Consider the following 15,730-nt stretch of genomic DNA (forward strand, 5'->3'; position numbering starts at 1 on the left):
AAGATTCTGTATTCGTCTGCACTTCGGTACAGAAGATGAGGTCAAATGTGCTTCTGTGGGGTGTCTATGGTCTGTGTGGGTTTGAACGTCTGAGTCTGTTTATACAGCTGGGTGGGAGGTGTGAGAAGCAGACTTTGCAACAGAAATTTCAGAAGTCTAATGTCTACCCTTCAAAACCTATTGCAAGTGTTCCTTCAGCATAGTTTTCTCTGTGTAGACAAAGGGTGATCCTTGATTCACGGGGAGATGAAACAGGTGAAAGAAAGGCCTGTGAGAGGGATTTGGATTGGGGGAGAGGTGATCTGGCGGAACAAAGTGTTTTGCAGTGAGGAGAATTACGCTGAGTGAAATGATCGAAAGGGGTGAGGGCGATTTTTCCAAAGCCAGGAAGTATTTTCACTCTAAATACAGTGGAAGCTTTTTCTTTTTTTTCTAAGCTGATAAGGGCACTGTGCAAAGTACTTTAGTATGTTATATATATAATCCTCAAATAGTGCTTTGAAATAAGAACCCTGCTACCTTCCCTATTCTTACAGCCCTAAGGAGGGAACGGAGCCCTGTTAATGCCCTAGGGTGCTGCACTTTCCTTTGTGTTTGGGCACATTCTGCCCATACTTCTGGGAAGATTTCCTTTATTCAACTCTCAAAATATCTAAGTTCACTATCTTCCCTGTGTCCTGCCTGGAGTCTAACTTTTCACCTCTACCTTTTTGCTTTTCAAGCTCGATGTTAGTAACAGAAGTGGAATATCTACTGTCATCCACCCCACACTGAGCAAAGGCAGAGTTACCTGGATGAGGGAATGACAGTTATAGAGAGACTGTAACATACGAGGGCCCTGGCACCCTCAATTGTATTGCCCTGAGTAGACTGCTGTTTGATACATCAGTTAAATCTTGATATGATGTCCTGACTTCAATTCACAGGGGCATGAAAACAACAAACCAGACTACTTACTACATCTGGAAGGTGGAATAGGTACACGTGGGCCCCATGAGGACACATCCCATCTGTTTGGTCCCCTGTAGGAGAAAAAAATAACAACCAATTCCTAAAACTAAAACTGTGAATCAATGCACAGGAAAGAACCAGCAAGGGGAAGGCTCCCAGAAGGCTAGAAAGCGGGCCTCTCGAGATGTTAGAACGTAGAGCAGAAAGGAGCCGCGTGCATGCCTTGGGCTGGGCGAGGGCCAGCCGAGGGATAAAGGGGTCCGAGAGGGGAGAGGCTGCGGATGGAGGGAAGGGCAGCCCACTGAAGGTGAGCTGACTGACGTGACCCTGGACTCTATCAAGAGGAGGATGTCCAGTGGTGGGAGAGGGACTGGCAGACTGTCACATTAGCAGTTATCTGTAGGTCAAGGGGTGAAGACGCTAGATTTGGAGGTGCTATGCAAGGACAGGGCAAGTTTCGGGTTTAGGGAGAGCTACAAAGCGGGGCTGGAGAGAACAAAATGCAGTGTGGCCGGGTGAGAGACTATAGATCTTAATTCCACTCTTTCTCAAGGGGAAACTGATTAGGAGCATTCTGTTGTTGGTGTTGGAGAATGAGGTGGGACCTCCCACCTCCGGAGACAGGGATGAGGCACACCTGTTTATTAAACTCCCCTTGCTCGCTCCTTGCCCTCCCATGATCAAGAATGACCACTTCCTGGGCTCCCCTGGTGGTGCAGTGGTTGAGAGTCCGCCTGCCGGTGCAGGGGACGCGGGTTCGTGCCCCGGTCTGGGAAGATCCCACATGCCGCAGAGCGGCTGGGCCCGTGAGCCATGGCCGCTGAGCCTGCGCGTCCGGAGCCTGTGCTCCGCAACGGGAGAGGCCACAACAGTGAGAGGCCCGCGTACCGCAAAAAAAGAATGACCACTTCCTGACAGGAGTGCGGCCAATCTGGTCGATGTGATGTTCCTGATGAGAGCTTCAGAGCCATGGATCTGTGCCCAGTGCTCAGCTTCCTGGACGGCCTTCCCTTAGGTCTCTGTACCAAAGGGACATCTCACACCCTACCTGCCTCTAGAGAGCTTGGACTACTCTTCAGTTCCAGAAAGCTCTGGTTGGGGATGGAGTTGGCAGGAGGAACTAGGCAAGAATCTCTGTCTTCCCATTTCTACGGATTGACATTACAGTTACTACTTTAAAGTTAGGTTTCAGATTCAGCCCTTAAGCGATAAACCTGCGACCGTGCATATGGTGATGACTGTAACAGGTGTCTGGTGTAAGGCTTTAGAGTATATTTTTTAATGGGGCACCTCAGATTTTTCTTGAGGGACACGAAGGCAAACCAGTTAATACCAACATTTAGATTTGTTAAAAGTTCTAAAAACAGCTGAAAACAAAATAATTCCCCTCCATACCACTGAACGTGTACAGACAGAACATAGCTAAGGTTCTCCCCGCTTTCCTAGATTCCTGGAGGGTGCCTATCACTTGGGAAATAGATGGGGATACAGTCGGAGCACCTGGTCCCCAAATCACTCAGCTGCATAGCTGGAGACGATGTGAGAGATCCTGGCGGGCCAGTGCCCGAGCTCACGCTGCGGCCCTCCTGAGGCAGGACGGTGTGAGCTGACTCTGCGAAGGCAGGTACTCACTGAAATCTTCCTGAGTAGGTCGAGGCCTTCACAGGTGCTACTCCGGCAGTCACTGGACTTATAAATCATACCTTCCGAATTGATAAAGCTGGCATTCACGGTCACATTTAGGCCTATTATCCAGAAATGAGGGGAAAGAGAAGGCTAGTGTTATTTCTCAGGAAGTTTATACCAGCCATGAGACTTTATTTTTCTACCTCTCTAGAAAGAGGAGATCTAGAGAGGCAAGTTAACTTGCTCAGGGTTCCCAGCTGGCAGGGAGTGGAGCTGGGTTTTGAACATAGGGCAGTCTGATTCTGGAACCAATATGCTATAGAGCAGTGGTTCTCGAAGTGTGTGCCACAGACCCCTGAGGCACCTTGAGACTCTTTCAGGAGGTCCATGGGGTCGAAACTATTCTATTAGTTTAAGACATTCACGAGCATATAGTGAGGTTTTCCAGAGGCTACATAATATGTAGTATGGCAACATTTTAATTGCAGAAGCAGATAGGAGAATCCAACCATTTTCTATTAAGCCTGATATTAGAGATTTGCTAAAATGTGAATTTCTGCCACTTTTCCCACCTACTTCTAAGAGTTTTTGGTTTGAGAAATATGTTTTCTTTAATATGAAATTTTATTTATGTTAACAAATTCTTACAATTGTTATTTTAACTGCATCAATAAGAAAATATTTTGAACATTTTTCAGTTTTAATTTCCCATATAATAAACATTGATAAATGTAACATAAACGAAACGCTTTAGAACCCATGATTATTTTTAAGCGTGTAAAAAGGCCTTGAGATGGGAAGTTTGAGAACCACTTCTGTAGAACGTACTGTGGTGAGCTGCCGCCTCTCATGATTATGGTGCTGTGATGTCCTTTTGCTTACTTTTATCTCCCCAAATCCCAAGTGATTTCTCAAGAAAATACTGAACACTTTTTAGACAATGGGATGGGATGACTTCAAATCAGGCTTCACTTTTGAGATATGCCTGGTAACGTGTTCCGACACCACAGCAACAAACACAATATCAACGTCCTTCACAAGCACAACAGTAAGAGCAGCAACAATAAAACAACAGCCATTTATGGAGCTCTGGCTATGTATTAGTCAGTGAATTAGGTACTTTATGTGAACCTCCTCATTTAATTCACACCACACCCACAGAAGGAAACTACTATTTATCGTCATTTTACAGGTGAGGGAACTGAGGCTCAGAAAATGTAAGTAACTTGCGTGAGGTCACTGGTGATGAATGGTTGGATAAAAGGCTGGAATATGAACCAAGGTCTGTCCGATTCCAAATCTCTGCTTCTAACCACAGTGTCCCACTACCTTATTTTCACGAGCAATGGATGGGTAAAGATCTTACAGTGGTGACATGATACACTCTGTGGAATCTGACAGATAGGGGTTTGACTCTCATTTCAAACAGACAACTTGTATGACTGCAGCAAAGTTATTAAACCTCTGCTGTGAAACAGTGTCAGCAGTGTTGATCGTACAGAGCTGTGGCGAGTAAAGAGATTCTATATCTTACTTAGCACTTGACAGGTACTCAAAAAACAAGAACACCAAGTTCAGGGAGACCAAGGGAAATAGCTCACATGAGATTGGCAGGGACTCCAATTCAGGTCCTCAGACTGCGAATCAAATGTTCTTTCCACTATACCATACTGCCCAGGTAAATAAGGGGATTTTATTAAATGACCTCCTAGTTCCATTACAGCGCTAGATCAGATCCATCCATTTATATCTGAATCCAGTCTCAGAAAGGACTGAAGAAATGTATATTGCACAGAAGACAGTTATTACACATATATGATCTATGATACCTATTGCTATTATTACCACAAAATTTAAATAGAGAAAATTAAGACATCCTCTCCTTAGAACCATAAATAACCATTAAGATGTATGAAATACTCATTGACTCAGTAATTATACTTATGGCAATCTCACCTCAAAGCATGGAAAAAAACTATGTACATAAAAATGTTTATTGTAGTAGTTTTTAAATAATCGTGAGAAATTAAAAACAATGGAATGTCCTACCATAGGGAATTATTACATGATTTGGGAGGATATCTACTCTAAGGGGTATTGGTCATTCATTCACATGATGCTAAGAAGATTATGCAGCTCTAGGAAAGCCACTTGTAGAATCATGTGAAATGAAATAAGAAGGACAGAAAATTGTTTCTGTGCCATAGTGACCTCAACTATGTTCTTAAAAACAAGAAACTCAGAGGCATATGAAAAGATACTGGAAATATCCAGGTGGCTGGAAATTATCAGGGGTGACTTTTTTCCCTTTATTCTACATGTTTTATCTACTGGTATAGCTTATTTTAATAATTAAGAGATACATGCAAACTAGCATATATAGTATGGATAAACAACAAGGTCCTATTGTAGAGCACAGGGAACTATATTCATCCTGTGATAAACCATAATGGAAAAGAATACACACACACACACACACACACACACACACACACACACACACACAACTGAATGACTTTGCAGTACACCAGAAATTAACACAACATTGTAAATCAACTATACTTCAATAAAACATTTTAAAAAGTAAAATAAAATAATTTTCTTATACCCCCCAAAAAAGAGATACAATAAAGAACTTCAACACTGAATTTGATTGCAAATTTATCATATTGACTGTATCTTATAATAACAGCCACCAGAGATGTCAAGAGTGAATAGATGGATTAAAAATCCCAGTGAAAGAGTTAGCACCTGGATCTTTACTTAATTCATCTTCTTGACTGGTAACCCTGTGAAATCTCAGACACAGACCAAATCTTGCCTCTGAGAAGCTACAGAAGGAAACATAATGCCTTCCTGATGCTGAGTAGTGTTATCTACTTAAGTCCAGTTAAGTTAAATCCAGCTTTAGCTGGGACATTTCACTGCTGTGAACACCTGGGTCGGGGCCATCCCCAAAGCAGAGTAGATCATGAGTGAACTCATTGAGGTAGGGCTCAAATCCTTCTCTTTGAGGATCTATTGCCTTGAAATAGAAAAGGCCTGTGGGCCAGGCCCTTAGAGAAGGTTGGGTGATCAGGCAGAGAACACAGGTCTTCGCTTAGCAACCCTCTGACCCCAGAGGTGGTAACAGGGAGGAGAATTCTGTTACCATCTTCTTACCAGCTTCAAGCAGACGCTGTCTCACTACTTCCATTCCCGCGTTCACCACATCTTTCAAGTTAACCTGGGACTCTGGGAAGGCCGAGTTGTTCACCATCAGCACAGTGATCTCGTAGCTGCCATTGTGGCAGTTCTGACTCACTTGGGAGGTCCAGAACAAAAGCCCTGGTCGGAGGAGCAGTGACCACAAAGCCAAGGCCAACAGTGGCGTCTTCATGACCTCCCTCACCTCAGCACCATACTCCTTGCTTTACTCTGGGCCTTTCAGGGAAGCAGGAACTCCAAATGAACAGCCTGTCACTGAGTCCCGTGGTCTACTCTTCCCCACGCTCCTTTCTGGTCACCCCACTGGTCACGTGGACCACAGAATACAGCCTTCCTGTCGGCAATTAGCAGCTACATTACAGTAGGAGATAAACCAAAGTTCACTTTGCGTGTTTGCTCACAGAAAGGTCAGAGTTATAAACAAGATTACCTGCGCCTCACCCAATAAAAAAAAATCACTGGTGACACATCACTGAGAAGAGGGAAAAGAGGAAGAGGGCAGTATTGTATATACCAAAAACGCTTTGTAAGATGGAAAATAAAGGTCAAAGTGTTCAAGGCAAGCACAAATATGATAGATTATTAGCTTTTAGGTTATAGTTGCACATTGAAACTGAATCCTTAACTAGGAAGATCTGTGTTTCACTCACCCAGTCAGCAACTATTATTGGGACTTGACGGGGCATTGGAAGGGCACTGGGCATACAGCCATGAATGACATGGATACATTAATGTCTTCATGGAACACATGTCTACTGGTGGGGAAGACAAACATTAAATAAATAATTATAAATAACTAAACTCAACAATGAAAAACAGTGCAGAGTGCTGTGGGAGCACATGGCAGATTAACCTAACCTATTCTGGAAAGTCAAGGACGCGTCCCTGAGAAAGTAACCTTTGAGCTGAGCCCTGGAGGATGAACAGGTGTTAGCTGAATGGGAAGTGAGGGAGAGCATGTGAGGCTGGGACAGAGCTTGTGCAGAGGCCCAGAAGTGGGAGGGGGCATGGATATTTGAGGAACTGAAAGAGATATAGTATGGCTGAAGTGAAGAAAGCTAGTCCAGGGCAGTAAAGGATGCCAGAGGAGTAGGCAAGTGTAGGCCAGGGGGTTTCCTGTGAGCCATTACGAATTTGGAACTTTACCCTAAGAGTCAAGAAAGGGACATGATCAGATAAATGTTGTAAAGAGCACTTAGGCTGCCATGGAAGAAATGACCTAGAGAGAGGCAGGAGTGGGGTCATGGAGCAAATTAAGAGGCTGCTTCTGTGGTTTAGGCGAGAAGTGAAGGGGGCCAGATGAGGGCCGTGGCAGTGGAAGTGGGTTCAAGAGACATCTAAAAGGTAAAATGATAAGAAGATATTTCATTGGACCTGGGGCATTAGAGAGAGGGAGGAGTCAAGAGTGACCCGTTATACACTCAGCTGGGTGGATGGGAAAGCTGTTGACTAAGCTCTAGGATTCTGAAAGCAGCAAGAGAAAAGTGACTCATCACATGAAATGGAACCCCTATAAGACTATCAGTGGATTTCTCAGCCCAAATCTTGTAGGCAAGGAAACAGTGCAATGATATGTTCAAAGTACCTGAAAGAAAAAACTCTGCCAACCAAAAATATTATACCAGCAAAATTATCCTCTAAAAATGGAGGAGAGATAGAGTCTTTCCCAGATAAGCAAAAACTAAGATAGCTCATCACCACTAGACCTGCCTTACAGAAATGCTTAAGGAGTTCTTCAAATTGAAATGAAAACATACTAAACAGCAACGCAAAAGCATATGAGAGCATAAATCTCATGGCAAAGGTAAATATATTAAAAAATGCAGACTAGGGAGGGGGAAGGGTGAGCTGTGACAGGGCGAGAGAGAGTCATGGGCATATACACACTAACAAACGTAGTAAGGTAGATAGCTAGTGGGAAGCAGCCGCATGGCACAGGGATATTGGCTCGGTGCTTTGTGACAGCCTGGAGGGGTAGGATAGGGAGGGTGGGAGGGAGGGAGACGCAAGAGGGAAGACATATGGGAACATATGTTTATGTATGACTGATTCACTTTGTTATAAAGCAGAAACTAACACACCATTGTAAAGCAATTATACCCCAATAAAGATGTTAAAAAAAAAAATGCAGAGTAAAGTAATATTGTAATGGTGGTACCTAAGTTATGTTTAAGCTTAATATAAAAGTTAAATGATAAAAATTTGTTATTGGGCACACAATATAGAAAGTGTGGGGACAGGAGAGTAAAAGTACAGAGTTCTTGTATGCAATTGAAGTTAAGGTGTTATCAACCTAAAACAGATGGCTACAACTACAAGATATTTTATGCATGCCTTGAGCTAACCACAAAGAAAAACTATAGTAGATACAAAAAAGATAAGAGAAAAAACTTGAAAGCAAATCATTACAAGAAAACCATCAAATAGCAAAAGAAGACAGCGAGAGAAAGTAGCCCTACAAATTTTCCCCGGAAGTAACTCTATTTACAGTTTAAAACTGACCAAATACAATATATGAAATGATAAATTCAATCAATCATGGTGGTCGGCCGCCAAAATTTTTTTTTTAATTTTATTGGAGTATAGTTGATTTACGGTGTTGTGCTACAAAAAAATTTTAATAAAAGCTGGGCTGTTGCCACTCTTCAGGTTAACCTGAATGGCCCTCTAGTGATTTACCATGTCCCAGCTGATCACACCTCTACACTGGGAGTTGCATCCCCCACTGCAGGGCCTACAAGGAGAATGGACTTCCTCAGATCATGACATGAAAGAGATCTTGTGAGTGATCACGGAAAGGCTGCCTCCAGACCTCCTGGGACAGGACAGGAATTGCCTGGTGTAACACTCCCTTGACTTAGCCTTGTCGGTTCTACTGTTCATCCCAGGTGAAAGAAGAAATGCATTCTGGGTACTCAACGAACCAGACATTAATAGAAGGGATTAGTAAAATTGAATGGGACAGTATTCATGATTCTCCTCATTTTATAGTAGACCAAAACCTGAAAAATAGGCTGGTTCTAGAAATCCACTCAGTGATTGAAAACAACCAGAAATTATGCTTCTTTTACCAGAAGCAGAGGAAAGAAACAGAGTGATAACCAGAAGTGGGGATAGGGTTGTGAGAGGATTTTTAAGGGTGGAAGTTAGTTGAGTTATTTAAATGTTGATAAGGAGCTGGTGGAGAGGGAGAGGTGGCAAATGTGAGAGAGGAGGCGTAAATGACGATGGCTCCAAGAAAATGAGAGGCAATGGGATTCCAAACATGGCAGAAAGAACAACTCTTCCTTATAAAAGGAAGAACGTGTTGTAGGATGATTGTGTATGTTCCTGAACAGAACTTGGATCCACCCACCTAGATACACAGCAAAGCCAACCTACTGGGTTGTGGTGAAGGAAAGCTCAGTGTTTACTGCAGGGCACCCAACAAGGAGAATGGGCAGCTAATACTCAAAAACCCAAACTCCCCGATGGTTTTCAGAGAAATGTATTTAAAGGCAGTGTTGGGGTGAGGGTCGCAGGGTGTGTGATCAGCTCATGGACACTTTTCGGATTGGTAGACAGTAAGGTGACAGGGTGGTGTTTCAGTAATCTTGATCATCAATTTTCCAGCTCCAACCAGTCTATGGTCTATGTGTTCAGGGTCAGCAGTTTCCACCTGGTCGGGGGTCTGGTTTCTGTAAGAAATAACTTAAGAATGTGTGTCAGACACTGTTATCTGTTTTTCTCAAGGAGAACTAGGACTTTATGACCCAATCCTTCAATTTTACTTATTGCTTAAGTTGTTATCACCTTCCTTGCTTGACTGCCTTTTCTTAGTTCCTGCTTTTGCCCCTCCTTAAATGATTAATTGCTTGAATCTGTTTTCTGAAACAGGCCAGGGAAAATAAGGTTGTTTTTTTTTTCTAAAGGTGGGAGTGGGGGAACATGGAAGGGTCTGCAATCACGAAGGCCCTGCAGGGATCTGCTCGGTTTCATATATACACGTATATTTCTAGACTTGTGGGCTGGAAGATGAGATCATTTATGTATGATTGTTTAAATTTATTTTCTGAAGGAGGTGAGTCATTGGCTGAGAATGAAAGGAGAGCTGGGCTAGTCAGAGGCTTGAGAAGGGAGGGACTTGAAAAGTTACTGTGATGAGTGAGAGAAGGGACTGATAAGAGATGTGTCCTAATGTTGTTTGTCAGTGGTGAGATTCGGAGACGAGTGACTGAAAACTGGCCTTACTCAGCCCAGCTTTATGATTTTCTCTAGCAATGTTTAGCTGCCCAAGAGCAGTACAGGAAAGCGAATGGTTGGGCTTATTCAGGTATGGTTTTTCCAGGTAGGTACAATGAAAGAACAAATGGATAAAAAAAAAATTGAACAAAGTCAAAAGAGTGGAGAGATGGACTATAAAATCTAAATTGAATAACAATGAAGTGCATGCAGGAGGGGAGTGAGGGAAAGGCATAAAGAAGAAGCTTGAGGGAATTCCCTGGTTGTCCAGTAGTTAGGACTTCATGCTTTCACTGCCCAGGCTGTGAGTTCAATCCCTGGTGGGAGAACTAAGACCCTGCATGTCGCATGGCACGGCGAAAAAAAAAAAAAAAAAAAAGAAGAGGCTTGAAGGGATGACGGTACAATAGGCAGGCAGAAGTACAGGTGGAAAGGGGACAGCTGAAACAAACAGCTGGAAGGATAGTGTTTGCATTAGAGGGTGGGTTTTCTGAATTACTGATTTGAAAAGTTCAAGGTGGCTGAGGGGGGGAAGGAAAATGTTTTTGAACAAAGGAGTTTCAGGAACTCAGAGTCCAGTCTGTTGGACAGGTCACCTCCTGGGTATGAAAATCAACCAGACTGATAGCAGGCCCTTGTTGGGGAGGAATAAACCAGGGAGAATATCCAGGACTTCAGTAACTGACAGTGGTTGATGAAATGGGATAGAGAGTATCCTGGCTAGATGGTACATGCCTCAAGAGAACAGAGGTATTTTTTTTTTAATTTTTAAATTATGAAGTAGATCATACATGTAAAGGAATATCTACCATGAATATATACAAATTAAAAGAATAATAAAATGAACACTCATGTACATACATTACAGCCTAAGGTATAAAATGTTACTAGAGCCTTTGTACTCTGTGTGCCCCATCCCTAACACATGACCCCTGCTTCTCCCAACCTAGCCATGAGGTGTAAAGAACAGTCCACAAAGAGATACAGGATACTGAGGCATGTGTTGAGCATGGCATAGCAATATGGGGATGAAAAAAGGCTAGAGAAGATATGACACCAAGTACCCATGTTTGGGGGGATGAGTGATGTGGAATAAGGTGGGTTCAATTCTAGTGTCTCCTGGAGGGAGGACGGTAGATGCTCAGACTTCATAGGATTCAGCTTTGATTCAGAAGGAAGGCACTGGGGTTATTTTATGGGGGGGGTACGTGGTGATGAGTGACTGAGAGTGGTCAGGAGTGGGTGCCCCTGGATACTTTTAGTGGACGTTAGGAAGAATGGAACAGCAGGCTGCAGAGAGGCACACGGCCATCACATCAGTGATTAACCTTTGCTACAGGTAACGATTTTATATGTTGCACATTTGGTGGCCACTGTGGACTCAAACTTGGTTGTCTGTTAATATGTTGCTATTCCCACTTCCTGTGGTAGGAGAAAGAGTAGACTGTTTTTGTTTTTTGATTTGGCCTGCAAATTGCAAATATGAAAGAAAGCCACGTCAAGGGATGGACGAAGTTGTAACTGTCAGGTGCTTTTAATTCAGATATGAAGACAGAAGGCAGATGCAGTTCTGGGAACCCTTTGGTTATAGCATGGAACCAGGAAGATTTTCAGAAGGGAACGAACAAGATGACAGTCCTTTCTGGATCCTTTAAGGCAAACATTATGTGTCTTCTTTATGTTGTAAAACTACCAGCATGTAGATCATGATTAAAGAGAGGCAGGTTCTGCTGGGAAAGTTTCAAGGGTCAAAAACGAATAATGGAACACTGAGTTGCCAGATTTATGAGATATACTCTTCAGTAGAACACAAAAGCCCTAAAGATATGAGAAAAAAAGGGAAATTACTCCTCATGGGACGGGGCAGCTGAGCAGGTCACCTGCATGTGCCGCTCTTTCGTTTCTGGCGAGACTTTGGGTCTCTTTTGTATGCTTCTCATTAAGATCCCCTGCTAACCTCAGGCCTATCAGAGTACTCAGCATCTCTACAGTCTATAGCAGTCCTAGGCTTCCTCTCTCTCTATCTCAGTGCAGATGCAAAAGTGAGTTTACAAACTAATGTAACTGATAGAACTAAAACTTGAAAGTATTTTTTTAAATAAGCACAAAAGTAGAGATTCTGATCGGGATTTATTGAGGAAAAATGGCTACAGTAAAGTACTTCTCTTTTTCCAGTGTTATTGAGAAATAATTGACACACATCACTGTATAAGTTTAAGGCGTACAGCATGATGGTTTGCTTTACATATATTGTGAAATGATTACCACAATAGGTTCAGCTAATAACCATCTTGCCACATAAATACAATAAAAAGAAAAGAAAGGAGGAAAGAATAAAGGAAAAAAAATTCTCCTTCTGATAAGAACTCGTGGAATTTATTCTAACAGCTTTCCTATATATCATATAGCAGTGTTAGCTGTAGTCATCATGCTGTACATTAGAGTATTTCTGAATGGACGATTTAATAGACGCACCAGATTAGCTGAAATACACCCTGAATGCCTGCAGCCAGTGTTCGTGAATACTTCTGCTCCTTCCGATTAAGTCATCTGCTTACCAAGGGTCCCTTGTGCTTGCGCCCAAATTTGCCAAACATATTTATTAAATTATGTCCTTAATTAAATGTTATGTAATCTGATAAAATACATACAAAAACTGTTGGAAATCTTAAACAAAGCAAATTACTAAGAAAACTGCTGTGGCGAGACTGCTATAAAACACCAGGGAATAACAAAGAAACCTAAAAGAAATTCTGTCCTTAGAGAACTTGTCAATTACCTTAAAACATCAAACACCAGAAGTAGCACAAGATGCACTAGGGGTGTGGTTTACTTAAGAAAGCTGATACGGGGGGAGGGACAAATTGGGAATTTGGGATTAACAGATACACACTAGTATATATAAAATAGATAAACAACAAGGATCTACTGTATAGCACAGGGAACTACATTCAGTATCTTGTAATGACCTATAATGGAAAAGAATCTGAAAAAGACACAACTGAATCACTTTGTGTCACAACTGAATCACTTTGCTGTATACCTGAAATATTGTAAATCAACTATACTTCAGTAAAAAAAAGAAAGAAAGAAAGCGGATACAGAGCTCCAACCTGGCTACTCATGCTTAAAGAACATTACTTGGCCTGACATCAACCAATGGGTGAATAAACAAACATGAATATGTTTTGAGATAAAATAAAACTTTTAAGGTATAAATATATAATTTTTAATGATTCCTAGTTTAACTGTTTATTTCCTGTGAAGGAAATCCTTACTGGTCCTATTCGCATAGGATAACATAATGCCAGATGGGTTCAGGTAACTAAAAGGCTATACGGTTTTGCTGAGCACTAAAATGGATTTGGTTACGCAAACCTTCTGAGTTAGGCATAGAGAAATATAAATTGCTTTACATGATAAAATGAGGAAAATGTGAAGTTCCCAGGGCTAATCCAGGAACAAGGGAATGAGGAGGAGAGATGGAAAGAGATAAAGGGAAAGAGATGGGAGCTACATAGAAATAAATGGCCTGTGGGAAAGGCCCAGTGGGATGCGGGCTGAAGACATTTAAGAACAAGGATGTATAAAATAAATAAGAGGTTGCTCGTCTTTTCCTTGAGGAAAAGATGCCTTACTTCATCCATACAACAGATATTTATTGAGCATCCTCTAATCGTTCTCAGCATTGGGGTTATACAAATGAACACATTTCTGCCTTCATGATAATTGTATTCTAGCGGGAACTTAAAACTGATAAAACTGGGTAACGGTTCCCAAACCTTCAGTCAAGTCTGTGCCAGATACGACTTGCCTAACTTTTGGGAATTATGGAAAGGTGCTCATTTCTGTGTCTAGATTCATGGGGTAAGAACAGGAGTAGGATGGCTAGGTGACTCTCAGAAGCAGGAGTCTGAAGTCAGAGATGATCATGGTAGTTTAAGACTTCAGGGTTTGATGGAATATTGGGAAGTGTTTTTGAACTTTCTACAAGGATGAGATGAGGGTCAAAGTCATGTTATCTACATCACAAGGTCGGGTGACCCGACTGACACCCAAATCACTATTGTACACTAGGGCTGCATATCTAAATTCTAGCATCAGTGCCTGGGCGCTTCAGGCTGACAGGCTTGTTTCTTTTCCCTGTTATGCCTGTTTCCTCTTGTCTTCCCCTCTCCCATTCCCAGCTCGGTGCTCTGTGATGACCTAGAGGAGTGGGATGGGGGTGGGGTGGGAGGGAGGCTCAAGAGGGAGGGGATATATGTATACATATAGCTGAATCACTTTGTTGTACAGCAGAAACTAACACAACATTGTAAAGCAATTATACTCCAATAAAACAAACAAACAAACAACAGAAGAAACTCTATTTAAACCCTGAGCAATGTCTTCCTCTCCCTCCTTCTCCAGCCCATTTTGTACAGTCTTCTCATATGCTCAGGAAAGGCTGGAGTAGGTCATTGTTATACACTTGCAGGGGCAGCTGGAATTCTGTTCAATTTCTTAGTGACTCTTGGATTACCTCCTCTGTCCAGGTGGCTAGTTTTATGTACTTAGGGAAATATGTGCTGGAGACAGTAGTAATGCATCTTAGCTGCAATAAAGTTCTCCATGCTCTGGAAACAGCTTTGTTTGTTTTCTCTTACCTCCGACACACGGAAGGAAACAGGCCGTAGGCTGCCAGGAGTGGTTGGTTGGGTTGATACGTCAATCCTGAAAAAGGAACTCTGTATCCTCCTGTAGAGAAGCTGGACATTACTCTTCCCCACCACGCCAAGGCAGCTGAAGGATTACTTCCTCCTAGTTATACGGGTTAAAATAATAGCTTGGAAAGAAGGAAAAAAAGTGATCAGTCCCCTGAAGTGTAAACTCCTTACGAACAGAGTAATTATCAGTTTTGTTTATTGATGCTTCTTTACAAAGTTGGAAAGGTAAGGCAAGCATTTAAAGAACAGAATTGTATATCTTGAGGTAAAGAAGAGCATCTTTGAGTTTCAGGAGGCAGTTCGATATTCTTATACAAAAAACCAAGACCCACAAAACTTGAAGCTGGATTTGAATTGTGTTTCAGCTGTTTGTTAAGCATATGAACTCCAGCAGATTACCTACATTTGCTGATCTTTAGTTTTCTTATTTGTAAGATAAATTTAATTTCTATTCTAGCCAGTAAGCCTGAGCTGTGACCCTTGTTGGAGTTTGGAGGTAGGTAGGTGTGCCAGATGATTGATGGTATTTGCCCAAACAACATTCACTCACCTGGGGTTGAAGAGTCACACCACAGGTGATTCACTCCCAGGGAAACAGCCAAACAACAGCTCCATATTATTCCAGCCTGTCTCCAATCCAGTCCATACATGCAGACCTTAGTTCAAAAGAGAAAAAGACCTGGAATAAAAACCTGGAAGAACAACCTGATAAAGAAGTCAGCAGAATATTAAGTCATACAGATAACTGCCTAGGGCCACTCTAACAGGCTCTATCACACAAAGAAGAGGGATGTCGTACTTCACTTGATCAAAAACTGGCAGCCTGCTCTGGCACTTTGAGAGTCCTCCATGGTGGTTGTCGGGATTGCTGGAGCTGTGGTAGCACCCCGTGGGGGACTTCGATGTGTGAGCAAACTGCACTCACCAGGTGACAGAATCCACTGGAGACCCTCATGCTCAGTGGGCCCACAGCAGTTCCCGAGACAAACAGACTTACTGGACAATATTCAAGACATGCC

The 15,730-nt window shown here is 42.4% G+C and overlaps 1 protein-coding gene across 1 annotated transcript in view; it reads right to left on the reverse strand.

Annotated features, from left to right (window-relative positions):
• GUCY2C (guanylate cyclase 2C) overlaps positions 1 to 5,956 on the reverse strand; it is a gene marked incomplete at its 5' end in the record, with an annotated part of 69,502 nt that extends 63,546 nt beyond the window's left edge. The window contains 3 exons of the mRNA XM_082666757.1: positions 958 to 1,022; positions 2,584 to 2,696; positions 5,740 to 5,956. Of these exons, the coding sequence (XP_082522883.1) occupies positions 958 to 1,022; positions 2,584 to 2,696; positions 5,740 to 5,956 (395 nt within the window). The remainder of the gene's footprint in view (positions 1 to 957; positions 1,023 to 2,583; positions 2,697 to 5,739) is intronic.
• Between the last annotated feature and the right edge of the window lie 9,774 nt (positions 5,957 to 15,730).

Source organism: Grampus griseus, assembly GCF_964374135.1.
Source record: "Grampus griseus genome assembly, chromosome: 11".
NCBI lineage: Eukaryota > Metazoa > Chordata > Mammalia > Artiodactyla > Delphinidae > Grampus > Grampus griseus.